At 45.9% G+C, this 26,533-nt stretch overlaps 1 protein-coding gene across 2 annotated transcripts in view; it reads right to left on the bottom strand.

Moving 5' to 3' along the window:
- The window catches only part of Mak (male germ cell associated kinase), a 44,210-nt gene that overhangs the window by 2,903 nt on the left and 14,774 nt on the right, over window positions 1-26,533 (bottom strand). Inside the window, exons 4-13 of one of the 2 annotated variants that reach the window (XM_075969838.1) lie at window positions 25,374-25,453; window positions 23,456-23,588; window positions 20,079-20,250; window positions 18,991-19,158; window positions 16,098-16,409; window positions 12,366-12,535; window positions 7,267-7,415; window positions 6,739-6,852; window positions 5,049-5,123; window positions 3,037-3,156 (exon numbers count right to left, since the gene is read on the bottom strand). In XM_075969838.1, the coding sequence (XP_075825953.1) occupies window positions 3,037-3,156; window positions 5,049-5,123; window positions 6,739-6,852; window positions 7,267-7,415; window positions 12,366-12,535; window positions 16,098-16,409; window positions 18,991-19,158; window positions 20,079-20,250; window positions 23,456-23,588; window positions 25,374-25,453 (1,493 nt within the window). The remainder of the gene's footprint in view (window positions 1-3,036; window positions 3,157-5,048; window positions 5,124-6,738; window positions 6,853-7,266; window positions 7,416-12,365; window positions 12,536-16,097; window positions 16,410-18,990; window positions 19,159-20,078; window positions 20,251-23,455; window positions 23,589-25,373; window positions 25,454-26,533) is intronic. The other variant, XM_075969837.1, reaches the window with a different exon arrangement.

Here is a 26,533-nt window from a genome sequence, read left to right as displayed (position 1 = left end):
AGCTCCAATCGGTAATTTTTAGAGGAGCCCAAATCTTTAATCACAAGGTTTATGTTATTCATCTATTTGACAGTGTGATGATTTGCGAAAGAGGTTGGTCCAGTGTTAGTGGGTTATTACCCATGATTTGAGAGATTTAAAATTTGTTAAACACTTGATATCCGAGCGAGCTGAAATTGCTTGAGGATCTCCAGTGACCAAGGCATGAGTCCTTGGGAACTTAAGTATCCAGGAACTAGTATCCAGGGAACTACTATGTCCTCTTCGGTTCCTCCTCATTCCATGCCGAGTCAGGCTTCCCGGGCCATCTACATGAGGAGAGTGCCAGTCTTTGCGCTGGGCTTTATCTATCTTTTCCCACCGTGCAGCTGGTGCAGCTGCTGACGCTGGAGAGTAAACTCAGCATCAGTGCTGAGATGCACCCGGTCACTCCACCCCTTTTACAGCCTGTGATGCCTTTGTTGGTCTGGTGTCCCAGCCTTTCTTACACGTCACTGTGATGTTAAGAGTGGAGGAGGGAACCACGTGGGCCTGTGGTCAACAGGTGTTGGCCTCCATTTTCATGAGCAAGGCCCTGGGCCAGATTGGCATCTTGATTGCTATAGATAGTGTTTGGGTTGGGGGGGGGGCAATGAAGGCACTGTGTTTTCCAGGAATATGGAAAGCTCAGGTAGTGAGCTCACACAGGTGGCCTCAGGTCCAAATGGAGCCATGAGTCTAGAGCCTGTGAAGGGATAGCAGAGGGGAGGCTCAGAGAGGCTGAGGTGACATGAATGGTGAAAGACTCTGGAGTCTCCTGGCAATTGACCCACAGGCCTTCCCAGAGGCCATGGAAGCAATAAACAGTTGTGGGGTGGGAGGAGGGGATGGGGGATGGGAGCTGGGGGGCTGGGAGGCAGATGGGGGAGGGGACTTGTCATGTAGCGGCCTGTTTGTGCAGGAAGCCCAGTGACACAGCCTTTGTGACTTGTCACCTATGCTTCGGTGGCCTTCTCAATGGTCCAGATACCGGGGTCACCCCCAATAAACTCCCCAAGCTCAACTTGGATGGAATCATTTCCTGGATCTGTGGCTGCCCTCTCTGTCTGGGTACAAATAGATTCCTCAGGACAATCACCTGTGGTTTCTGTGGGTGGCTGTATTCACAGGCCACGCCCCCTGGTCTTGTTACTGTCAAAGCAGGGAATGAGGAAATATTAGGGCTTTGAAAAAAGAGGTTAAATGGGAGGATATGAAGACATTAGCTTGATTTTTTTTTCCTTGCGAAACTTGAGGGTAAGGAAAGAGAGCAAGAGGGCGTCTATAGAGAGGAGGGAATAGTCGAGTAAATACGGTAACGACCTGGTTGTGTTTCTGGTGGGGCACTGGAAGGCAGTGTTTTCCTAATGGGTTGCATGCACCACTTGGGAGCGGGCAATGTTTACTTCTTTTTTTTGCCTCTCCTTCTATCACCACCTGGAGGGAAAGCTGATAAGCAGAGTAAAGGAAGAGGTGAGAGCAATTTCCTTAAAAAGGGAAAAGCAGGAATATGCATGGTGATCTCACAGATTCAACACAGAAGAGCCTTTTATTTTATTTTTTAATAAAAGACCTGCTCTTGGTTTCTAAAAGTGAGTACCCAGATAGCAAAGTTCTTCTAAACATCACATTTTGCTGTTTGTATCAAAAACGGATGTTTAGTCGTGGTCAAGACTAAACACTGTAAGACTAGCCTAAAACTCTCGGGGCTTCCTGAAATCCACCGCTGGGTATAATGTGCTTGCGACATGGGTGTATGTTGTTTAGAAGACACTGGAACGACCATGTTTTTCGGCCTGCTACAGCAAAAGAGTACCCTGAAAGCAGCCCCCAGGGGACAGGTGGGAGCGACGAGTCGCCCCTGCCTTCTCCCTTCCCAGCTGCCTTGGCTGCTTGTCCTGTAAAGACAAATCTAAACAGTCACCTCAGTGCAAGGTCCTATTGGGAAAGTGGCAAGAGCATTTTGAACTTATAAATAACAAGGAACCCTAAACCAAACTTGGGGTCATCTGCCTTACTGTTTATTTTAGATGCTTCTCGGAGGATATCCATTTTAAATGAAAATAATTTAGAGAATGTTATGTACCATCAAATCTGGAGGGCTCCGAGCCAACACTTGCCATCTCTCTCCTCTGTTTTACTATGCAGCCCAGGCAGGCCTAGGGCTTCTGACCCTCCTGCCTCAGCCTTCCACGTACTGGAATTTGAGGCAGATACGACTCTGCCTGGCTTGTCACCCTTCATTTCCAGAGCACACCTCTGCATGTGGCTTTCATGCCTTGTGCTGTGACAGCACAAGCCAACCCCAATTAACCTCAACCTCAGGCGGAGGGACCAACTGTCCTGTCATCTGACATTGCCTTTTTTAGCAAAAAACAAGGGGGAGAAACTGCATCCTGAATCCCGCCTCTTAAACAGAGTGGCTGAGCACCAGGCAGAAAGTGCTGAAGACTCCCCACACCTCGCTAGGGTAAAGTGGCTCTTGGGTCCCTGGCTCAACTGTGGCCCCAGGTGACATTGCTAGATGCTGCTGGCTTCCTCATCCACGAAGGAGAGTCTCCATCACAAGGTAAGCGTGAGGGCAGGGCAGACGGTGACCACACCATCCACTCTAGAAAGCTCTTGAAATCACTACGTGTACAAACTACGTTTTTGTCAGTCTGTCTTATGTCACTGAAGCAGCTCCCGCTGGAGCCTGCTGTGTCCTCCCATCCCACAGCCATATCCCCAGGGCAGGGCTGGACTCTTCAGGCTCCTCCACCTCCCTAGCTGTTCTTTCCTGCCCCCTCCTCTTTCACTCTCTCCCCTTACAGGGCTCTGTGCCTTCCTTTCTCAATGCTGATGCTCCTTGGTTCTGGGGCCAAGCTCTGGGCAGAAACCATGGTGGGAGGGGAACCACTGAGAAGTGTTAATACCGTGAGACTAATTTAACTGACCTCACTCAAGAAAACAGACCTCATAACCTTAGAAGGGCAAGCCTCTTCCAGTACGAAATCTATATGAGGAGATAGCTCTTACCCGAAGTCGTTGCACCAAGAGGTGCCAAGTGGATCCTCTGGCCAGCTGACCCCACTTCTTTCTTGAGAAAGGAAGGCAAGTATCCTGTCTGGTTGTAAGTGGTGTAGCTTCCAAGGGTTCCTGCCGATGCATCAGGGGGTTCGGGTCAGAAGGAGGCTTTTAAGGTGCTGCAGAGCGACTCAGACTACTATACTACCCTTCTTAATGCGAGCTGCTGTTTTACGAGCTACCGTGTTCTAGGCACCATGCTATGCCATCCCAGAAACCCTCACTCAGACCTGGAACAGCTCAGAAGCACTGTGTTGATGCCCCGTGGTTCTGATAGTGAATGGCTTGCCTGGGCTCGCAGTGAGTGAAGAACTGAGCTAGGATCTGAACTCTGAACACACTAGACTTTTTGATGACACCAGTTCTTAGGATATGTGTGGGTGTGCATGTGTGTTGAAGATATGTATAGGCTTCTAGGCTCTGAATATGTAGGAAAGCTCTTTCATAGAAGCTATGGGAGCTACAGGCAATAAATGCTCGCCATTCAGTCTCACCATCAACATTGTTAGCGAGATCAGTCTGAAGGTGGCACTGGATGGGCTGATGAGGGATCTAAAGGCACAGCCCAGCCATGAGGTCACTGGTATTGGAGAGATTAGGTTGGAAGCAAGCTGGAGAAGAGAACCGGGTAGGGGTAGGGGGGGGGATAGAGTCTCTGTGTTTGTAGCCTAGGTGACTGGATGGCATGCATTAGGAAGCAATGCAGGAGGAGAATCCGGTTTGGGGGAAGGAGGTGTAGAGGAGGATATTCGGGTCAGGGAGGGAGTGGACTTGGAGATGAGTGACGTCCAGAGGATGCGCCATCCCGTGACTGGTGCATCTGTATAATTTTTAACACTAATGCATTTAAGCACGTACAGCAGCCGACACTGACCGGCCTTCTCATCACCAGTGCTCACTGTGAATCACTAATCCATCCTGTTACTTCAAAAGGTCTGAGACTAGTAGAGGATGATGACCTTGAACTTCTGATCCCCCCGCTGCTGCTACTCACTCCTCTGAGTGCTGGGATTACAGGTGTGTGCCACCCCACCTGGTTTAGGCGGTGCTGGGACTTGAGCCTTCAGTGTCATGTATGTTAGATAGACAAGCTGAACTCCATCCCCCAAAGCCTCAAAAGACTTGGAAAGAAGTTCAAAGCCATGCTCACATCCGGTAGCCACTTCAGAGCATGGTGAGGCCCTGCTCACCTCCTCTTCACCAGGGCAAACGCAGTAACTACTGGATGTCACAAGCATTAGGCTTGAGTGAGAGCTAAGGAAATGGCACTTCTTCTATCTTATAGGTGGAGAAAATGGCTTTAATAACTAACTGAGAATAAAAATAACAAGAAACAAGCAAAATGGGAACAAGGCAGACACGAGAAGCCACCATGCACGAGGCAGCTGTCCACTGCTGTATTTCTGCCAAAAGACTTAACGAAGAATGACCGGACCTGGCAATCAATTCTTAAATTATCTTGGCTTATTACGTGAGGTGCTTGCTTGCTGCAGGGTTCTATGTATGAGAGCCTGGAAAGGTTTTTAGGCTGGAAGCTAGATGCTGGTATTTGCTGTGGAAACAGCTAATGTCAATCAATACCCTGCCCCCTGAAATCCACCATTGCCATTAACGCTGGTTTTCTTTACAGTGGTTGTGCGTGTGTAAGAAAGGAACACCAGGATTTTTTTTTCTAAATCCTAGAAATATTGATCGCAAAACATGAAACTATACTTTCAACAGAGTGATTTTTGTGATTCCTAGACATGCCATAACTAATTTATGGCATAATTAGAAAGGTGAGCACAGAGAATCTGAAAAGAAAGAAGGCGCTCTGGGCGGCTCGAGAAAGCTGCTCTTCCCCTAGGCCCTGACCTGACACTGAAGCAGGTCACCCTGGCCTTCTATGAGAGGCTTGGGCCTGCGACTGAGAAGAGAGCCAGTGAGTCAAAGCCATCTGTTGGTTTACAGTGCCCAGAAATTACCTTGCCGGTCCTCTAGCTTCTCAATGGACTTTTCAGAGCATGACAGGTGTTCAATCGGTTTAATAATGCTTTCTTCTAAAAGAAGGTGGTTGAGAGAGAGAGAGAGCCGCAAGGGGAGTGTTAAAGGAGAGCAGAGGGAAAATTGTTAGATGGTTAGTGGAGAGACCCAGAAAGAGCTCTACAATGAGAAATGTCCCCGTGCGCCGTCACAGCTTCCCTGCAGTGCTGACTGTGAATAAAAACGCTCGAAACTTTGGCACCATCATCTGAACCGATCTGTATAACTCACAGCCTCTGGAAATACTACTTTGAAATCGCGGAGATGAAATAAATGGGTTACAGAGGTGTAGTCTGGGGCTCCAGCCTTGTTAAATGGGCAAGTGGAACTGGTAGTAGAACTTGACAGAAGTCTATAAACTACCGCTACCTCCAAACACAAAACCCAAACCACACTTATGCCGAGGATTCTACACCCTGAATGACTGACTAGAATTTCTAGATTGTGGAGAGTTAGAATGTTACAATCCAGAGCCAAGGGTCTTTGTCTCTTTTTAGTTCATTTAAAAGCCATTTATTGCCCACCCCCAGTGTGTGACCTAACATCCTTTAAACTTTACAAAACCCATAAAAGTCTGCCGGCTCTGACGAACAAGCACAGGAGCTGACACCCTTTCGCGGGCTAAAGTCTCATCTCCATCTCTTTCTCCTAAATCATACTTTAGCTTCCAGATTCTATTCAAATAGAATTTTAGACTTAAAGGTATAAACTCGTCATTCAAAAATTGTATATGTTAGAAAAAAATGTAGCTTTCTGTAACCATAGTAAATATGCTTTCCTATATTGTTAAATTATAATGATTCATTGCATATAACTAATAAAAAGATAACATTATAAATTTTGATGCCTAAGCATGGAAGGTAACTGTTGCTAGGAACACAGTTTAATGAGGCGTATTCTCTCAAGTTGTTTGTGTTCCAGCAAGTGAGTGTTTGTTAGAGGGGCAGGCGAGGCCTCAGCCATAGCTCTATTCTCTTGTCTTGATTTTCACTTTTGCAGAGAGAAGCCTGAGGAAACCTTGTTGATGTGAACACTTTGCTGAGGATCATTTTGTTACTATTCTCTGCATTTTATGGGCCATAATGGCAGAGCGATCTGTGACAATGGTTTTTAATTAATTGTCATCAGACAGTTCAATGAGTCCCTCTTTTAATTTTCTAAGGGCTAAAGACTGGAACCCCCTTGACTTTGAAGGGGGAGGTGACGCACTCTGTATAGCCCTGGATGGCCTCGAACTCTGGATCTTCCCAGCAGCCACACAACTTCCACAAGGATTAGCTCCCCATTCCTGAGGGTTTCCTCATCTTTCAACATTTCCAACTGTCCCTTTGACTGGCACCTTGGACAATGTAATTCGACTTGGCCAGTGAGAAGTCTTTTCCGTTTGTGAGGAGGGAGAACTAAAGGGCATCTGCTAAGAAGGCAGGGCCACCTAGGAAAGCACCCTAGAAGGATCCTGGATGAGGGAGGGAGGGGCTGACAAACCGAAGATGACCTGTGCTCAAGAATGATTTGGGGGATTTTGTGTACCTCCTGCTCCCCTGGGGTCATACAGCTGGTCACTGGACAGCAACACCTGTGGTCTGTTTACAAACAGGCATCAGACACTGACAGGTGGCATGCATCTCTTACCTGCATTATTCCTCTTGAAGGATCCCAACGACTTAGGAAATAGTTGACTATTCCAAGCCTGTGCGTTAATATCCTTGCCCCCGGCTACCAAAGACACGCTCTTGGGATTCACACCTAAAGAAAAAACAACGAAGCAGTCATGTTCAAAGTTAGAGTGTGACTGTGAACCCAAAGGAAGATGAACTCTGAGACACGGCCTAGTAGGTGAATATGCTGCCACTGCCCAGCTCCCAGCTCTGTATTTCTTGAACAGACTTCCATTGGTCACAGAGACAGGAAGCTCATGGCAGTAGGCACAGCCTGTCAAAGAGTCCTGGGACTCTGCTTTCTCCTTCCCTGGCCCCTCTTTTCAGAGATACCACGGCCCTTTACCCTATCAAGACTCTGATGAACATTATCCCTTTGTGTTGTTTTGGACCAGGGTATCAGACAGCTCAGGCTGGCCTGGGATCCCTAATACTCCTGCTCCCGCCTTCTGAGTGCTGGGATTGAGTGGTAAATATTAAGTGGCCAATTTTCTCCACTTACCTGGGAGGTATCTTGATTGTTTCAAATAGTACTGCTTAGCAGTTGAAGCGGTTGACAAGTTTGTATCGGACTTCAGAGAAACAGCCGGGTGTAAACTCCTATTTTCCCCCTTGGAGTGGGTGGAGCCTGGGGGTCCTGACTCTGGGAGCCTTGAAAGTCAACACAACACAGCAGTCACAGCATGAAAACCAGCAGGCCTCCCCACCTCCTTCAGTGACTCGAATGAGATGATGCCAAACCACGAGGCCTTTTTCTGTCAGGACTGCTAAATGATAACTCCCTCCATATCTCTGCCAGCACAGGGGTCATAGCTGACGTTGGACGAGATGTGGCAGAGCCTCTATAGCGGTTTGTGGGTCTGTAATCCAGTTTGCCTCTTCTGGAATTGCTGCAGTCGTGGATTAATAAGGTTGAAGACCACATGGCAGCCATGGCCATCTCTGCCTCCTACCACAGTTGTTTCTATCCAGGAAGGTTGTTTAGGGCAGGACACTGGCCACCTATTCTGGGGGAGCTCTAGACACAGGTAGCATTGTTTTATTGGGGGTGGATCACCATTTCTGGCTTCTTTCCCTCTTATTCCACTATAGTTTTACTACTTATGGAAGGTCTACTCATGCTTTGTCCTCCCCCCACCTCTCCCAGGGGATTAAACTCAGGCTCTAGTACATAGAAGGCAAACACTCTACACTGAGTTACACCCCAGTCCCTCTCTCACTTAGAGACAGGATGCCTCTAAGTTGCCCAGGTTGGCCCTGAACTTGTGGTCCTTACCCTCTGGAGTAGCTGGAACTACAGTGTGTACTATATGGAGGTTCGCTCTGTGTGTGTGTGTGTGTGTGTGTGTGTGTGTGTGTATGTGTGTGGTGTTGTTATTTTAAGATGTGGCTTTTTGACCTTGAAGTTCTGATCCCTGACACCCTTGTCCCACTTCCCAAGTGTTGGAATTAGAGGTATCTGTCATCATGCCTGTTTTTGTTTTGTTTCATTGTTGTTATTGTTTTGGCCTCTTTTTATGGGATGGTTCTTTGTTGTTGTTTTGTTTCTTTATTGAGACCAATCTATAGTTATATAGATCATATAGTTATATAATCCAGGCTGGTCTTGAACTTTTGTATCTTTCTTCCTCAGGTTCCAGTGTAGCTGGGACTACAGGTGTCAGCAAAATGTCCTCCTATAGGTTTTCTCCTTAGAAGAAGGATGTATACGGAGCTCCAGCCGAGCCTCTGGAGTGGCCTATGCCGGGCTTCTCACTTCTGCCTTTCCTAGCACCTCAGAATTCCATCCAAGGACCACATAAAACCTATGGTGGCAGAGTAGAGTAACTTGACCTAATGGGACTGAATGGAGTTCTTCCCAAGTTCAAGTGCTGTAGGGAAGAAAACGTGTGAGTCTAGACTGGGAGCAAGAGGAATCTATGCATGTGCACCCTTGACAGCCTCTGTGTGTCTTCAGAGGGATGACCACCGTGTGTGCCCTTGACAGCCTCTGTGTGTCTTCAGAGGGATGACCACTCATGTGTGCCCTTGACAGTCTCTGTGTGTCTTCAGAGGGATGACCACTCATGTGTGCCCTTGACAGCCTCTGTGTGTCTTCAGAGGGATGACCACCGTGTGTGCCCTTGACAGCCTCTGTGTGTCTTCAGAGGGATGACCACCATGTGTGCCCTTGACATTCTCTGTGTGTCTTCAGAGGGATGACAACTCATGTGTGCCCTTGACAGTCTCTGTGTGTCTTCAGAGGGATGACCACTCATGTGTGCCCTTGACAGCCTCTGTGTGTCTTCAGAGGGATGACCACTCATGTGTGCCCTTGACAGTCTCTGTGTGTCTTCAGAGGGATGACCACTCATGTGTGCCCTTGACAGTCTCTGTGTGTCTTCAGAGGGATGACCACCGTGTGTGCCCTTGACAGTCTCTGTGTGTCTTCAGAGGGATGACCACCGTGTGTGCCCTTGACAGCCTCTGTGTGTCTTCAGAGGGATGACTACCGTGTGTGCCCTTGACAGTCTCTGTGTGTCTTCAGAGGGATGACCACTCATGTGTGCCCTTGACAGCCTCTGTGTGTCTTCAGAGGGATGACCACCGTGTATGCCCTTGACAGCCTCTGTGTGTCTTCAGAGGGATGACCACCATGTGTGCCCTTGACAGTCTCTGTGTGTCTTCAGAGGGATGACCACCGTGTGTGCCCTTGACAGCCTCTGTGTGTCTTCAGAGGGATGACCACTCATGTGTGCCCTTGACAGCCTCTGTGTGTCTTCAGAGGGATGACCACCGTGTGTGCCCTTGACATTCTCTGTGTGTCTTCAGAGGGATGACCACCGTGTGTGCCCTTGACAGTCTCTGTGTGTCTTCAGAGGGATGACCACTCATGTGTGCCCTTGACAACCTCTGTGTGTCTTCAGAGGGATGACCACCGTGTGTGCCCTTGACAGTCTCTGTGTGTCTTCAGAGGGATGACCACCGTGTGTGCCCTTGACAGCCTCTGTGTGTCTTCAGAGGGATGACGACTCATGTGTGCCCTTGACAGTCTCTGTGTGTCTTCAGAGGGATGACCACCGTGTGTGCCCTTGACAGTCTCTGTGTGTCTTCAGAGGGATGACCACCGTGTGTGCCCTTGACAGCCTCTGTGTGTCTTCAGAGGGATGACCACTCATGTGTGCCCTTGACAGTCTCTGTGTGTCTTCAGAGGGATGACCACCGTGTGTGCCCTTAACAGCCTCTGTGTGTCTTCAGAGGGATGACCACTCATGTGTGCCCTTGACAGTCTCTGTGTGTCTTCAGAGGGATGACCACTCATGTGTGCCCTTGACAGTCTCTGTGTGTCTTCAGAGGGATGACCACCGTGTGTGCCCTTGACATTCTCTGTGTGTCTTCAGAGGGATGACAACTCATGTGTGCCCTTGACAGTCTCTGTGTGTCTTCAGAGGGATGACCACCGTGTGTGCCCTTGACAGTCTCTGTGTGTCTTCAGAGGGATGACCACCGTGTATGCCCTTGACATTCTCTGTGTGTCTTCAGAGGGATGACCACCGTGTGTGCCCTTGACAGCCTCTGTGTGTCTTCAGAGGGATGACCACTCATGTGTGCCCTTGACAGTCTCTGTGTGTCTTCAGAGGGATGACCACCGTGTGTGCCCTTGACAGTCTCTGTGTGTCTTCAGAGGGATGACCACCGTGTGTGCCCTTGACAGCCTCTGTGTGTCTTCAGAGGGATGACCACTCATGTGTGCCCTTGACAGTCTCTGTGTGTCTTCAGAGGGATGACCACCGTGTGTGCCCTTAACAGCCTCTGTGTGTCTTCAGAGGGATGACCACTCATGTGTGCCCTTGACAGTCTCTGTGTGTCTTCAGAGGGATGACCACTCATGTGTGCCCTTGACAGTCTCTGTGTGTCTTCAGAGGGATGACCACCGTGTGTGCCCTTGACATTCTCTGTGTGTCTTCAGAGGGATGACAACTCATGTGTGCCCTTGACAGTCTCTGTGTGTCTTCAGAGGGATGACCACCGTGTGTGCCCTTGACAGTCTCTGTGTGTCTTCAGAGGGATGACCACCGTGTATGCCCTTGACATTCTCTGTGTGTCTTCAGAGGGATGACCACCGTGTGTGCCCTTGACAGTCTCTGTGTGTCTTCAGAGGGATGACCACTCATGTGTGCCCTTGACAGCCTCTGTGTGTCTTCAGAGGGATGACCACCGTGTGTGCCCTTGACAGCCTCTGTGTGTCTTCAGAGGGATGACCACTCATGTGTGCCCTTGACAGCCTCTGTGTGTCTTCAGAGGGATGACCACTCATGTGTGCCCTTGACAACCTCTGTGTGTCTTCAGAGGGATGACCACCGTGTGTGCCCTTGACAGTCTCTGTGTGTCTTCAGAGGGATGACCACCGTGTGTGCCCTTGACAGCCTCTGTGTGTCTTCAGAGGGATGACCACTCATGTGTGCCCTTGACAGTCTCTGTGTGTCTTCAGAGGGATGACCACCGTGTGTGCCCTTGACAGTCTCTGTGTGTCTTCAGAGGGATGACCACCGTGTGTGCCCTTGACAGCCTCTGTGTGTCTTCAGAGGGATGACCACTCATGTGTGCCCTTGACAGTCTCTGTGTGTCTTCAGAGGGATGACCACTCATGTGTGCCCTTGACAGTCTCTGTGTGTCTTCAGAGGGATGACCACTCATGTGTGCCCTTGACAGTCTCTGTGTGTCTTCAGAGGGATGACCACCGTGTGTGCCCTTGACAGCCTCTGTGTGTCTTCAGAGGGATGACCACCGTGTGTGCCCTTGACAGCCTCTGTGTGTCTTCAGAGGGATGACCACTCATGTCTGCACTATGCAATACCAACGTTCCTCACTTGTGACATGGCTGTCCCTTTTACTGCTTCTGTTCCAGGCAGAAAAGAAAATGAAAGTACGTTCCCAAGATGTTCACCACAATTGAGCCCACCCTGATCAGAGCCAAATAATGCCCGGATGACGACCTAAGCCCTGAAGACAAGGACTCACTGGACACTGAACTTGCAGGAAAGGGTCAGAAAATGAGTTTCAAATGTTTGAACAGGAAGCAATCTAATAATTAACCCTAAACATCGTCAGAGGAAACCATTAAATATGCATGTGCTTCTCTGCACTCTGTACACAGAAATGTGAACTTTAGGTGGGGATAAAGGCGGTCACAGGTCACTAGAGTGAGCTGGGTGTGGCTGGTTTGTTCCTGTGGTCTGAGCTACTCCGGAGATAGGGTGGGAGGAGTACTCCAGTCTGTAAGTCTGAGACCTGCCTGGGCAATATAGCTAGACACTGTCTCAAAAAACAAATAAGGAAGAAAGAAAGGAAGGAAGGAAAGAAGGAAGAAAGGAAGAAAAAGAAAAAGAGAAAACCCACAAAAAACAATATAAAGGCCAAAAACCAACTTTGCCCTACACATACATGTACACACACCGCTAATTCATTACTGTGAAAGTCAAGATTCTCACCTTTCTGGAGGTATCAATAAAGATTTCTGGGGTTTGTAGAGGAAAGTATTCATCTTTGTCATTGCATTAATGGGTGAAATAAAGTTGATGGGCAATAAAATACATTTCTCTGGGGAATGTGCAATTTTACCTAAATGAAGTCTCTTTCTTCTTTTCCTTGAAGGTGCTCATGCTCGGCTTTCTGGAATGGGAGGCTCCGAAGTCGCAGTCCTCAAAGTCGTCACAGCTGTCTCCAGACTTGAAGACCGTCTGGCCCCAGCGTCTCCGAGCTCCTTTATGGCCCAGTGTGCTGACTGACTTCTGTGGTGGAAAAGGACGAGCCACCAAAGTCCTAAATTATTTAAGATTTGCACAAGCAATTGGACATCAAGTGTCTCAATTCTCAGCCACCCTTCCCTTTACAGTTACATGTCCCTTAAGGACAGGACATGTCCTGAGAAATGCATCCATGGGTAACTGTCATTATGCGGACATCATAGAATGTACTTACAAAAACCTAGGTGCTCTGCTCCACCATGCAGCTCTTAATTCACAGGCAACAAATGTGTTCCAAATGTATTATACTGAGTACTGCTGGGAACTGTGGGGGATGGTTACTACTCGTGTATCTAGGCATATGTAAATGTAGACAAGGTACTGCGAAGAGGCTGGGGATATAGGTTAGTGGTAGAGCACATCTGTAGCACACACAAGGGCCCAGATCCAACCCAGCTACCTGATAGCCCCCCCCCCCCCCCCACACACACAAATAGATAAAAGAGCAGCAGGCACTTGAAGCAGCTAACTACATCCATTCAGGAGCAGAAAGAGAATAAACCGTGCATACCTACACCTACAAGCTCAGCTTGCTTTTACTTTTTCAATACAGTATAGGACCCCAAACCAAGGAACAGTGCCACCTAGTCTCAGGCTGGCTCTTCCTGCATTAATGAATATAATGACAATAATTCCCCACAGACATACATGCAGGCCAACCTGATCTAGGCAGTCCCTCAATTGAGACTCTTGGTCCGCTGATTGTGTCACACTGACAATTAAAACTAGCCACCAACCAGTACTAGAGGTCTGAGGTTCTGGGGTGACCCTTCATAGAATCTAGAAAACCGGGGTGTAGTTGTGCGCCTCCCTGCCCTTCTCATTAAGTGGAAATAGCCTTATGGAGCACATTGAGGCTGTCATGGCCCTGTGTCTTTCAGCAATAACTTTTAAAGCTAGGGCCTCTGAGATGGCTGGGGTGGGCTGGGATGTAAGTCACTTGCTGAAAAGCTTGACAACCCGAGTTTCATTCCTGGGACTGCAGGAAGGAAAGAGAACAGATGCCTGTGGGTTGTCCTGGAAACTCCACGAGTGCCCCTCCCCAAGAAATAATAAATAAATATGTGTATTAAAATCTTAAAAATTAAGTCTAATTATCTTTGAATAGCGTTCTATTAATGGGGATAAGGAACGAGGAAGAAGTTGCGGCTTAGGACAGACAGTAAGCTGGTCTCCTAGAGACTGATAGAGTGGCATGTGACCTGTGAACTGAAAAACACAAAAGCAGCTCAAAATAAGGAGTGGAGTGTGGAAGGAAGGCTGGCTGAGCCACGGCATGAGGATGCTGGGAGAACGGCCCGCAGGTGTGCAGAGCTGGTGACATCTGGATGGGCCACGACAGGAACTGGTCCCTGCCAACCTCTGCACCGTCATTTACTCAGCCAATCAGAACGAAAAGATCCACAGAGTCCACACAGCTGGGTCTGGACCGTCCTCAGCTGGACTGCCTGCTAGTGTGAAGCTGAATGCTGATCCCTGCTGAGCCACGTCAGTACAGAGTGACCCTGCACGTTTGGGAAGACTAGAAGGGGGCAGATATAAGTAAGGCTTTTAAAAGAGGAAGTGAAATTTTGCAATCCTTGTCAATGCTTTGTCATAGGATGAGGGTAAAAATTCTAGGAAGCTGTTGGGTCATATAAGCTGCCATTTTTCAGGGAGCTGTGACTCCATCGGATGTGGTAGGAAGTACACGTGAGCACCGGTCAAACTGGTGTTACGAGTTGTCACGCTCCCCTCAACAATGAAGCAAATAGAGGCCAGTGGATGTGGATCAGTATGTAGTTTAAAATTTAATGAGCGATCAGCAGATTGATGGCAGCCTAGAAGGTTCTCTTGCTGCTGTCTGAGAGCATCCTGCTTTTCTGTTCATCATGCGGATACAGGACAAGATACAGACAACTAAATAAATCTACAGACGTTAGGACTGTTAAACCCCGGAGCCAAAATAAGGATGTCGGAATAAGACGGTTTGGGGGTAACTGAGCTTTTAAACTCTTTCAACCCTAGAGATGGACTATTGCAAGACGAAGTGCGGAACATGTGAGCTGCGGAAACATCTAGTAACAAAACAGACGCGGAGATTTTCATGGGAGGAACATTCCATCACAGTTCTGGGTACGTTAGCTATATAAAGATGAAGGGTTAGTTGTTAGGTTCTATAACTTGGTGAATATGCCCAGGGGCTGAACACAGTGTACAGTTCTTAGACACTGCTCGATTAAATACAAACTTTTCTTTCCTCTCAGTGTGCACCAGCATCCGGTGACGTTCTGAAGGGGGAAGAGGAAACGCAACCCTCAGTGACCGGAATGGCCCTTCAGTTTTGGGAGGTTGGAAGCCATTTTTCCTGCATTACCCTCCCTGGTATGTCTGTCTGTCTCTTGTTCAGGAAGCTCCATTCTCAGTGGCCAGCAGAATGAGGAAGGGGGTTGGAAGCCTGTCAGAACAAGAGTCAGAGGGACTTGGGGATGTTTCACCCAGAGGGCAGATGATACAGGGCTGTTTTCAAATTCCTGCAGGGCTGCCTTTCTGGAAGAATGATATCTTCTATTATACGGCACAGAGAACCACATTCTCCCTTCTATTTCAGGCCATGGAGTCTCCTATTCTAGCCACAGAGAACCACAGTCTCTAATATTCAGAGCTGGATGGAGATTCTTCTGGACCCTGGAGACTCTTCATTTATTCAGTAAATATTAAAATTTTTTCCCATAGTAGGCACTTTCTAGACTCTGATAAGCAAATTGGACATATTTCTGATGTCACAGAGCTTGCACTCCAGTAGAAGGGAAAATGCTCTACAACAATACTAGAAACATAAATTAGTGCCTCTTTAGGACGGGTTTGGTATTAGTGTGAGATGGGAAGGCTCATATTAAAATGGTGAGAGCTGGGGATGGACCAGGAATTAGATACAATATTTGAAAAGATTTGTGCGAGAAGCAGTCCAATACTAATAGTCAGCCCTGAAAACATAAACATACAGGTACAGACTGCGTAGGTTGTATTTATATATTTCTGAATATGCACACACACATATACACATACCAATAATGAAAAAGAGGCCATGATTTTAAAATAGAATAAGAAGGGTACATGTAAGGGTTTGGAGGGAGGGAAGTGAAGGAGAAAGTAATGTAATCATAGCATAACCTCAAAGATTAAATTAAATAAAAATAATGTTCTTTAAAACCTTCTAGTCTGCTTGTGTTCATTATCAGTAAAAAACAGTATGAAATTCTTTGGAAAATGTTTAATATTTAGGATCAGTGCTCTAGAGTGTCCAATTCCTTCTATGAATTCTTAAAAGAAGCGTTCAGCATACAATTGATATTCCTTTATTCTGGACATTTCTCCTCATCATCTTAAAATATTACCTATCTCTTGCTGAATCTCAACCAAGGAAATCAGGGACTTGGACTTGGGACAAACTCCATAATTCTCCAGAGTTAGAATTGCATCAATAATTTAATGTGTGGTTTCTGGCCACTTCCTACCCAAACTGCACCAGGCCATGCCAGCTAAGGGATCCCTCCTGGCTACTCACCATGGCCATGGTTTTGATGATACTTGGAAACATCGTTTGTGGTGGTTTCTGGTGACCCTGCTGCTTTGAAGGTGGCTGGATCACTGTGTTTTGTGGTAGTTGAATAGGCTGCAGTGGTTGGTGGCCCTGCATTGGTTGGGGCTGCCCGGCAGGCTGATCAAGTATGTTTGGCAAAGGCTTAGGATCCCGTTCAGAGAAAGATGGCTTTGGTTCCAGTGGCTTCAGCTGCTTGTTTAAAGTCTGTTTTGCATCCTGATGGTGTGCGGAAGGGCCCAGTACCTGACCGACTTGAAAATATGGGTGTTTCAATGCCTGGAAAAGCAAGAAAATATCATGCATCACATCACATCACAGCGATGTTTAGCTAATCAGAATATTTCCAAGCTTAAGGTAGGGCAGAGTGTCATTATTAACAATGATTTTCTTGGTCAAGGTTCTGGGTATTGAACCCATGGCCTTATACGCTAGCCATGAACTCTGTATTAAGGAGAGCCAAGCAAGTAGGATCTTTGTAGGAAATACACGGCTGGACAATGCTGAGAACATTGACACCATAAGACAAACTTCCCTGGAGAAAGTCCGCCTCCTGTCACTGAAGCACACAGCTAAATCTACAGGTGCACGTTCTTCGGGTTTTGCCCTATCTTTTAAAATAAACTATAGGCAAGGTGAACGCATTGAAAGTTTTCTCTAGCCCAGTTATAAATGACTCCATGTGGGTGCTAGGGGTTGACCTCAGGACATCAGTAAGTACCCGGATCTGCTGACCCATCTTGTTGGCTCCTCTTCCACTGCTTTTATAGCCACATTTTTCTCATCATGGTATCAAGTATTTACACACACCTCCTGTTGGTTTTTAAGTAGTCACGCGCAGTCTCTTGTGATCTCTTCCTATGTCAGGACTGTTGCTATGGTGATTGCGTCACAGGTTATTTTACGATCTCACTGCTCTCTAATTCCCTGCCTGTGTTCAGATTCACCTGGGTTAATCTTTCTCTTTTATTTTGTTTTTTAATGATTCATTTATTTTTACTTTATGTGTACTGATGTTTTGCTTGCATGTATGTCTGTGGTGGATCTCCTAGAAATGGAGTTACAGACAGTTGTGAGCTGCCACGTGGGTGCTGGGAATTAAACCTTGGTCCTCTGAAAGAGTAGCCAATGCTCTTAACCACTGAGCCATCTCTACAGCTTCCTCTCTCTCTCTCTCTCTCTCTCTCTCTCTGTTTTCATATCTAGTTTTTAGAAAACACATAAGTTAATTCTTTTTAAAAGTGTGGGGGGCAATTTGTACATGGAATTTATACTAAATTTAAAAAATATAGGCAAATAAAGGGATGGTATTTTAAAGGTCCTGAGATTTGTGACACACAGTGCCACAATGCTGCCGTCTTGTGGGAGTCAGGGGTTAAACTCCCATTACTGTAGTCCGATTTCTTGATGTACACCAAAAATAAGAATCCTGCTCCTCAACCAAAGAGTTCCCTGAGCAGGCATCTGCCCACCTCACAGATCACACGGGATTATCGTCAGTGGTGGCCCCCTTCTGGCTCGTTGGGACCGTGACACCATCACGCAGTGGCTGCACTTGCAATGTGCTCCAAACCCGCCCACCCCTCACTCCTGCTTTGCCGCACACAGCGGGCATCTAGGGCTTCAGTGCTTATTCATCTTGGTAAAACATGGCTTGAGAATCGATGCCTTTGTAAAATTGCAAAACTTCACAAATTAAGAGGTTGGAGGGATGGCTCAGTAGTTAATTAAGAACACTTACTGCTCTCTTGAAAGCCCTGGTTTTGGTTCCCAGCCCATGCTGTGGAGTAGAAAATTACTTTAATGATGTAAAGATGTGCTACTTTTGTTTATGCTGCATTTGCTTCATTATGTAAATGATGTGGGAGTCTTCTGTTTTGTGTTGATTTCATTGGTTAAATAAAGAAACTGCCTTGGACCTTTGATAGGACAAAAATTAGGTAGGCAGAAAAAACAGAACAGAATGCTGGGAGAAAGAAGCCGAGTCAGGCAGTCGCCATGATTCTCCTACTCCAGACAGACGCAGGTTAAGATCTTTCCTGGTAAGCCAGCTCGTGATGCTACACAAAATATTAGAAATGGGTTAGATCAATATGTAAGAGTTAGCCAGTAAGAGGTTATAACTAATGGGCCAGACAATGTTCAAAAAAATACAGTTTCCGTGTAATTATTTCGGGGCATAAGCTAGCCAGGTGGCTGGGAGCCGGGCAGAATGCAGCCCGCTCCTATTACAACATAAAGATGTGTTACTGTTTTTACCTTCCCTGCCTAAGACACCTAATTAAAAACGTGTCTAATAAAAAGCTGAATTTCCAGGGGCAGTAGAGGGATAGGTGGATTTGGAGGGCAGAGAGAATAAGTAGTAGGAGGAATCTAGAGGAGGGAGGGAGGGAGAGAGAGAGAGAGAGAGAGAGAGAGAGAGAGAGAGAGAGAGAGCGAGCACGCGCCAGGCAGCCAGCTAGACAGAAGCAGGAACAGTAGAACATACAGCACAAGAGAAAGGTAGAAAATCCCGAGGCAAAATGTAGATCAAGAGAAACAGGTTAGTATAAATTATAAGAGCTAGCAGGACAAGTATAAGATAAGGCCAAGCATTCATAACCAATAATAAGTCTCTGTGTCATGATTTGGGCACTGGTTGGTGGTCCAAGAAAAAGCCTGCTCCAAGTCCCTACATAGTGGCTCACAACCCTCTACAGCTCCAGTTTCAGGGGATCCGATGCCCTCTTCTGGCCTCTGTAGGCTCCTATACACATGTAGTACACTCCATATACTGAGGCACACACACATACACATAAAATAGATAATTTTTAATAATCCTCATGACTGTAAAAAGCTGTCCCTGGGAGAACTGCCTCACCTGGCTTGCGGTTGGTCGTTTCTTTGGATCCCAGCTCAACATTTCTGTCATGAGCTGAATAGCCTCGCTGCTGGCATTGGGGATGAGAGTTTTTAGGTTTATAGGAATGCACTGGGGAAAGCGGAAATTCATGGAGGATGCAAGTTGGTACCCTTCTGGCCAATCACTCTGTTTAAGGATATACACAAAGAGAAAATGGATTTTTGTAATTAATATAAAAACACAGGAGTGACAAAGGAGCCATTCATGTGGGGAAACTTCACTGCTGAGTCAGATAAACAAATGTACAAATAAAATACCAGACCCTACGCCTTATGGAAATGACATTGAACTGAGAGGCGGTAAAAATGAAAGACTACATCTACAGATTTCAAAATATCAAACTCTTTCTGGCTTTCAGTCTCAGTGACAACTTGGTGGCTGAACAAATAAAGACAGAAGCTTTGCAAAGAGGCCTCAACCTGTGGAGACCCCACCACCCAACAGAGCAAACCCAACATTAAAGCACTTATAGTTGGGAAATGGCCATCAACCTCACGCCCTAGCATCTATATTGACCTGTCTACTGAGAGGCCAGGGATGGCTTCACTAAGCTACAATTACATGTTATATTTATTAACTGCATCTTAGATGGTAAGGTCTACCCCAAAGGCAACAGCCATGGAGAGGTACTCAGAATTCAGTAGCGATAGAAATGGAAACCACAAAGAGGCTAAGAGAAAATATGGTCTCGGGTCCCAGGGCTTAGTGAAGGGGTGAAGGGCACCCACAGAACGAGCAGGACAGTCTTAGTGGGCAATCTTGGAGTCATGAACATCAGCCCAAACTGAAGATCTAGACAGACTCTCCCTGTTCGTGTCTTAAGGAAAAACAAACACCTTTTCTCCCTTCAAATCCAGTGGGATTCTGACTTCTTCCAATCCTTATTGTTACTCAATTAAAAAAAAATTGTAAGAAAGCTATTAAGGTATGAAGTTATTTGAAACTGAAAATATCTCATATCTCTGCTAAAGTGAGAAACAGTCATAAAACAAAAAAGTAAAGTAGCAAGTGAGGGGCCCCCAAAGGACAACAAGGAGAATACTTACTTTCTTGGGAGTCCCTAACACTTGGCAAATTTTAAATATTTCGTCAACCTCACTTGTCCCTGGGAAAAGCGGTCTAAATGTATATAGCTCGGCCATTATACTTCCCACGGCCCACACGTCAATGGGAGAGCTGTACACCGAAGATCTTAGTAAAACCTCAGGAGCACGATACCTGTGAAAACAGAAAACAGAGTGGGGAAAGCAGTTTCCAGGGTAACGTCACAGATGGATGAGCAGCAGGGGTCAGCTGCTCGCTCATAGCTTCCAGCAAGGCCCAAGGACAAAGTGCCTTCTGTGTCCAAGGGACTTGGGTGACACCTACTTCCTGATAGGCAACACATGTAGGGGAAACGTCCATGTGGCTTGAGGTGGGTCTTCATATGGATAATCGGGAAGGTGAGTACTCTCTGAATTATCTGGGAAGAACCATGGGCGAAACCATCAGGTGCTCATGTGCCCACATGTAGGTCAGGAGAGGAAAAGTGGAAGGGTTGTCCTTGAATAGTGGATTTCCTTCCCTTTTAAAATATCTGATTGAGAATGTTTATACTATCATTATACTTCCTTATGCAGACAATACTATTTTCACTTTACAGGAGCAAAGGCAAGTGGCAAGGCCCTGCAACACCCTCCCCAACCCTCGCCAATCTTCCTGAGTCTGGCTTCTATCATTTAACGCAATGATCTCTGGCTCAATCCATTTTCCTAAATATGACATAATTTCATTCTTTTTAATAGATGCCCACAACCCCACTGTGTATATTTAGTTTTTCCTTCCACTCACTAACTTTTTAAATGCATACTGACACTACCCAGGACACCTGGGTACTCTGGTCTGCACTACGTCAGCAACAATGGCCCCTGTGGTAGAAGGCAGATGGCAGTGTGTAGGAGTGTTTTGTTCATCATTTGCTCCTTTTGACAAACAGGAAAGTGCCAGCTTTTCACCAGAGGAACACTTGGTTTGTTTCTGCAACTGTTGTTGATGGGAGATTTCCTTCCAAATAATTTCTTCAGAAAGCATGTATCCCTCACTTTACAGGGCTATAGTTACAAAGTACTGCAATCTGATTGACTGAAAACAGCAAGTTTATTCTCTTAACAGCCCCAGAGCCACAGCTCTGATGTCAGGATGTGAAATGGCTGTGATCTCGGAAGAGTCTAGGGCAAAGGCAATTTCAGGCTGTGAAGAAGACATCTTACTCCTGTCTGACTTTCGTTTACCTTAATTACATCTGCAAAGACTTAAATTCCAAATAAGGTCATATGCATGGGGTTAGAGGTTCAGAATATCTTTTAGGGGAACATAACGTAACCTATAACACCAAATAATGAAATCGCAGTAGATTCATGCTATGTGATAATCCTTGTAGACAGAACATTCAGGCAGCACTTAGTGCCATGAAGTCACCAAGTGACATTTCAAAGGCTTGTGGCATGGTGGCCGGGATTCCGTGTGCCTGCTAGAGGGTAGCCGTATGAAGCACTTCTGCCAACACCCGACCAGAGGAGCTAGAGGAGGACTACTCCTGTCTTACAGATTTTGGGAAAATGTTGAACAAGGAGAGATGGGAAATTGTAGTCATCTTTCACGTTTAGGCATGTGTCAAGGTGTCACGTGTGTCTCTAACATCAACAGGTTAGATCTACAAGGAGATCACACACTCAGCAGAGGCCCACCAGATCCGTCAGCTTAATTCAGCCAAGCAGTTGGTAATGGCACTGGCTAGGAGCGACCTGGGCAAACCAGGATTGTCGGTTGCTCTGTCTAGACTCAGTCCTCAGATCGCCTCTCGTCTCCAGCTGTACCATCGGCTCAGCACCGAGGACTCCAGCCCAGCCCTTGCCCAAGATCTCAATCCTTGATCCAGCAGTCAGCTTCCAGATCTTCATCTCAGTTTTTCATGGTGAGCCATCTTTTTAGGTCCTTAGGACAAAAACCTTTGAGTCTTTGTTTCCTCTCTACCAGGTCCTCCAACCCCATCTGATTTCTCACAGCACAGATCCAGAATCCCACACACCCCATCCCCTCCACAGCCAGGAGGGTCCAGCTCAATACCATTTGTTTTTTGGCGGATGGTCTTTCTACTCCTGTCTTTGACTTCCTAAAAGTCTTTCACTGTGGCAGGCAGAGGAATGGCTGTAGACCCCAGCCAAGCACAGCACACCACTTCACACAGCTGTTCCATGGTTTTCTGCTTTGTGTAGGTTCAAAAGCCAGTCCTCAGGGTTGGAGAGATGGCTCAGCTGTTAGGAGCACCAGCTGCTCTTCCAGAGGACCTGGATTTGAGTCTCAGCACCCATATGGCAACCCATAACGGTAACTCCAGTCCCAGGGGATCTAACACTCTCACACAAACATGCAAGCAAAAGAATAAACAAACAAACAAATAAAATGCATTTAAAAAGCTAGTCCTCATATGGTCTACAAAAGGCCCCATGTGGCCAACAACCCCTCAGCTGCTCTGACCTCACTTCCCACAACTGCCTTTTTTTACTCCTTGTGCTCTCTGCAGAACTTATTAAGACATACTCCTGCCCGAGGCCTTTCCCTCAGCATCTGTTTTTAATATCTCCTTCAGGGCTGTTGTCAGTGGGCCTCCATTATAACAGCACCATTCTTTCCCTCCTCACAGACCCAACTTCCCATCACCTCTCTGTGGGTTTTGTTTATAATAATGTATTGGCATGTGACGGACATACACACTTGCTTTTACAAATATACACACAAGAAAATGCACTTAAGTTCATAGGTACAGCTTGGTGAATTTTCCACAAATTCACACTCAGGGGCCCGACAACCAGATCAAGAAAGGTATGCTCCTGGTATCTTCGAAGGCTCAAGCAATCACTATTCTAACTTAAACCCGCAGCTTTCTCTAGTCTCGTATTTTCTACAACTGACGGCATTCCATGGAAGCTCTCTATCTGTGTGACCTCTGAGAAGTAGCCATGGTGTGGTATGTCACTGTAGACTGTTCCTTTTTCCTGCTGAATAGCCTTCCCTTGAGTAGAATGTCCTGTGTTGAGGGGCAGTTGGGGCCATGACATGGATTTTGGTTACTCATACTGTTTAGTGTATTTGTGTCTTGGCTGTCATGTAAGCTGCACACAACTTCTCTTCTGTTTTGTTCATGGTCTTGTGTTCCCACTGCGTACAGTAATGTTTAGCATATGGTGGGGTATTCAATTTGTTGAATGAATAATTGAGTGAAAAGTTATTTTTTCTTATTTCATTATTGGAATAGCCATGAGCCAATTCGTCCCCCTCTGTTAAGAACATAAAATCTCCATATTTTGTTTTAAAAACTAAATAATGGAACCTTTGGGAAGATCATTAACTATTCAACATAGAATAACTTCTACATAATTGTTACCATCTGGTAGACACATAGTCAGTATATGGTGGCTGGGATCTCAATTCTCTTGCGAGTCCAAAATCAGCAATTTTCACCAGCTCTGGACCCATACAAAGCAAGTTTTCAGGCTTCATGTCCCTGTGAAAAAAGCCTACACAAGCGAGAGAGGAGAAAGGCAGTAAGTCAGCTTGTGGGTTATCACCATCCCACAACCCTGGGCTTATATCAATAGCACTGAGCCCTCCTACCAGCAACATGGGGTTAGGGGAGGAGATGCTTTCTGTGAAGGAAGTAGCAGGGGGAGGGGGCTTGCACACAACACAGAAGGCCATTAAAAAGAGCTGCCCATGCGGCACGTGTTTTTAATTTGTGACTTCAGTAGATGTATAGGAGGGATAGCTATGGACACACTGGGACTACCTCCTATTACTCCACGGCATTATGGAATGGGGATGCACTATTATCACTACTGTGTAACAGACAAGAAGGAAGAGGCACGGATAGAAGCTTGGCTGTCGCTTCCTGATTCGGCTTGATTCAGCCCGTCTCGTTCCTCCTGCTACTCTGTGGCTTAACACGAGATTCCCCGAGTTTAATCACATATTTGAAAGGTCCACTGGACAAAAGAGCTCCACATATTTTAACTAATCTCCTTGTTTATTTAACAGTTCACTTTTCCCTGGTGGCTAAGCCTTTGAGAACTCAGTAATGAAAATTCCCATTATTACCAATTCAATATATAAAATAAAGGTCAGTAGCAGGGGCTAGCGGGCAGCTCTGTGGAAACGGGCAGGAAAAGGGAAGCCGCAAGGGCTCTCCTTGAAAATCAGCTTTAAGGGGATTCTTCCCTAAGGTAGGCTTGGGTGTCAGATCCTGAAGACCCCACTAGGGAAAAGAACTGTGGTTAGGACCACATTTGGTGGAGGTTTGAGGCCTGACTCTCTAAGCATCCGCGTTTTAAAGCACTGCCTGCCTAGGTTCCAAGTGCAGCGATACCATGACACAATCTACACATCTTTCTAACGAAATACCCAAATGGCCAGTGATCCTAAACAGACTCTCGTTAACAGCAAACATATTAGATTTCTGAGCCAATAATTATGTTGGTTCAATGGACAAACAAAATCACATAAAACTAAATGAGTAAGAGATTCAGAAAAAAATAAATGCCAGCTTCCATTCTGCTCAGAAAATAGAGATAATTAAATGCAAATGCCAAAGACAACCACGAAACCCTGCACAAAGGACTGCACATTCTTAAATCCCCATGAGCATCCCGGCTTCATCAAGGGCTTCCAATCTTCTCCAGAACAAGTTTGGAGGGAAGACTGTCATTGAGAGAACAGAAGGGAACAAGTCCTGCAGGGCAAGCCCGGCCCAGAGTGCATCCCTCACACAGAAGAAAAATAACAACAAAAACCAACCAAACAAACAAAAAATACAAACCCGAAAAAACCCACAGCTCCATCCTGCACAAACAGAACAGCCTAATGAAGAAGAAAAACAGCCACAACCCCAAATCACGTTGCTGCCCTCTGTGTGTAAACACAGGAAACTGCAGGCACACCACCCAGGGTGTCTCCACCTTGGCTCCCCGTGCTACCTCCGGGCTTGCTGTTCTCCATGCAGTGTGTCAAATAAAACTGTTTACTTTCTACTTCTGTCTAAAACGAGAATTCCTTCCCTAACCTGCCCAAAACACCCTAACAGAGATTTTTTTTTTAAGTTTTGGGGGAGTGGTATAAGGCAGGAGATTGATGATCAAACGTCTTAAAAGTCTCTTATAGATAATAGATATCTATACACAATTACAAAAATGATAATGTTTAAATGACAACATCAGTGTGCTTAGGCATAACTTAGCAGATGAGATCTTATTCCTATGTGTGATCCTGATAATAAAGTCACAGGGCAATGCGATTACAAGGAAACTCACCATGTTTGTGGATAAAGGCCAGCCCCTGCAGTATCTGATACATAATATTTCTGATGACTGACTCAGGGAACAGTTTGTTTCTGGAAGAAATGAATAGTCTGGTCACCAACCAAAAGTGAAGAAGGCTGATACTCTGCTGCCTTGTAGCCTCTGCTGGCTAAGGCATAATTAAAAGAGTCGTGCTAAATGCCATAGGTTTAAAATAGGAAAATAGCGATTTTTTTTGGTTTATTTTGCTGTTTCAGAAAACCTCCAATCCAAAAGCGAATGTCTTACATAAACACTCAAGAGTTAAAGTCTAAACTGTCCCAATAAGAGCAAAACACCCTGGAAAACTATGAGTATCAAAAAACAATTACACAGACTTTGAGAAGTAGGGCCTGCATGTATTAGGTCCTTTTATGCTTCAGTTTCTACTGCATATTGGCACCATCCAATAAAAATACAGTTAAGAGGTAAATATATGCCATGTTTAAATTTTTTAGCAGCTACATTTAACAAAAAGGAAACATTAAACTTAATTAAAAATTTATTTTAAGTTTATTTTGACTGGTGCGTAAGTATAAAGTGCATATTTATATAAATATAAAACAAAAATGCATATAATGTGATATTTTCATGTATGTATATACAATATAATGTTCAATCAGAGTGAATATTAATGTTTCAAAGACTTATCATTTCTTTATGGTAAAAACTTCAAAATTCTTTCTTCTATCTTTTGAACTATGCAATTTGCAATTGTTACTTACAGCCATTATTATACCATGGAAACTCCAGACCCTTTCACTTCTTAGTATCCTCTTACTGGTCTTTCTTCACCTCTGTCTTTCCACCTTAGTTTAAAAGGTGCATTTATTTCAACACACAATCAGTACACAGTTGTTGCTGTTACTGTGTTATTCTTAGAATTGTGAGACCCTGTCTTATGAACGAAGCCCAGGCTACCCTTGAAGATGCTGCAGAGCTGAAGATGACCCGGTCTTATGAATGAAGCCCAGGATACCCCTGAAGGGGCTGCAGAGCTGAAGATGACTCTGCATCTTCTTGTCCTCCTTCCTCCACCTCTCAAGTGCTGGGATTACAGGTGTGAAGCTACCATGCCTGGCTCATATAAAGATTATTAATAATTTTTATACTAAGTTTCCAAACTTGGTGTA

This window comes from Microtus pennsylvanicus, chromosome 4 (assembly GCF_037038515.1).
Source record: "Microtus pennsylvanicus isolate mMicPen1 chromosome 4, mMicPen1.hap1, whole genome shotgun sequence".
Lineage (NCBI taxonomy): Eukaryota > Metazoa > Chordata > Mammalia > Rodentia > Cricetidae > Microtus > Microtus pennsylvanicus.
Note: the sequence above shows the minus strand (reverse complement) of the source record. Positions and strands in the feature narration are given on the sequence as shown.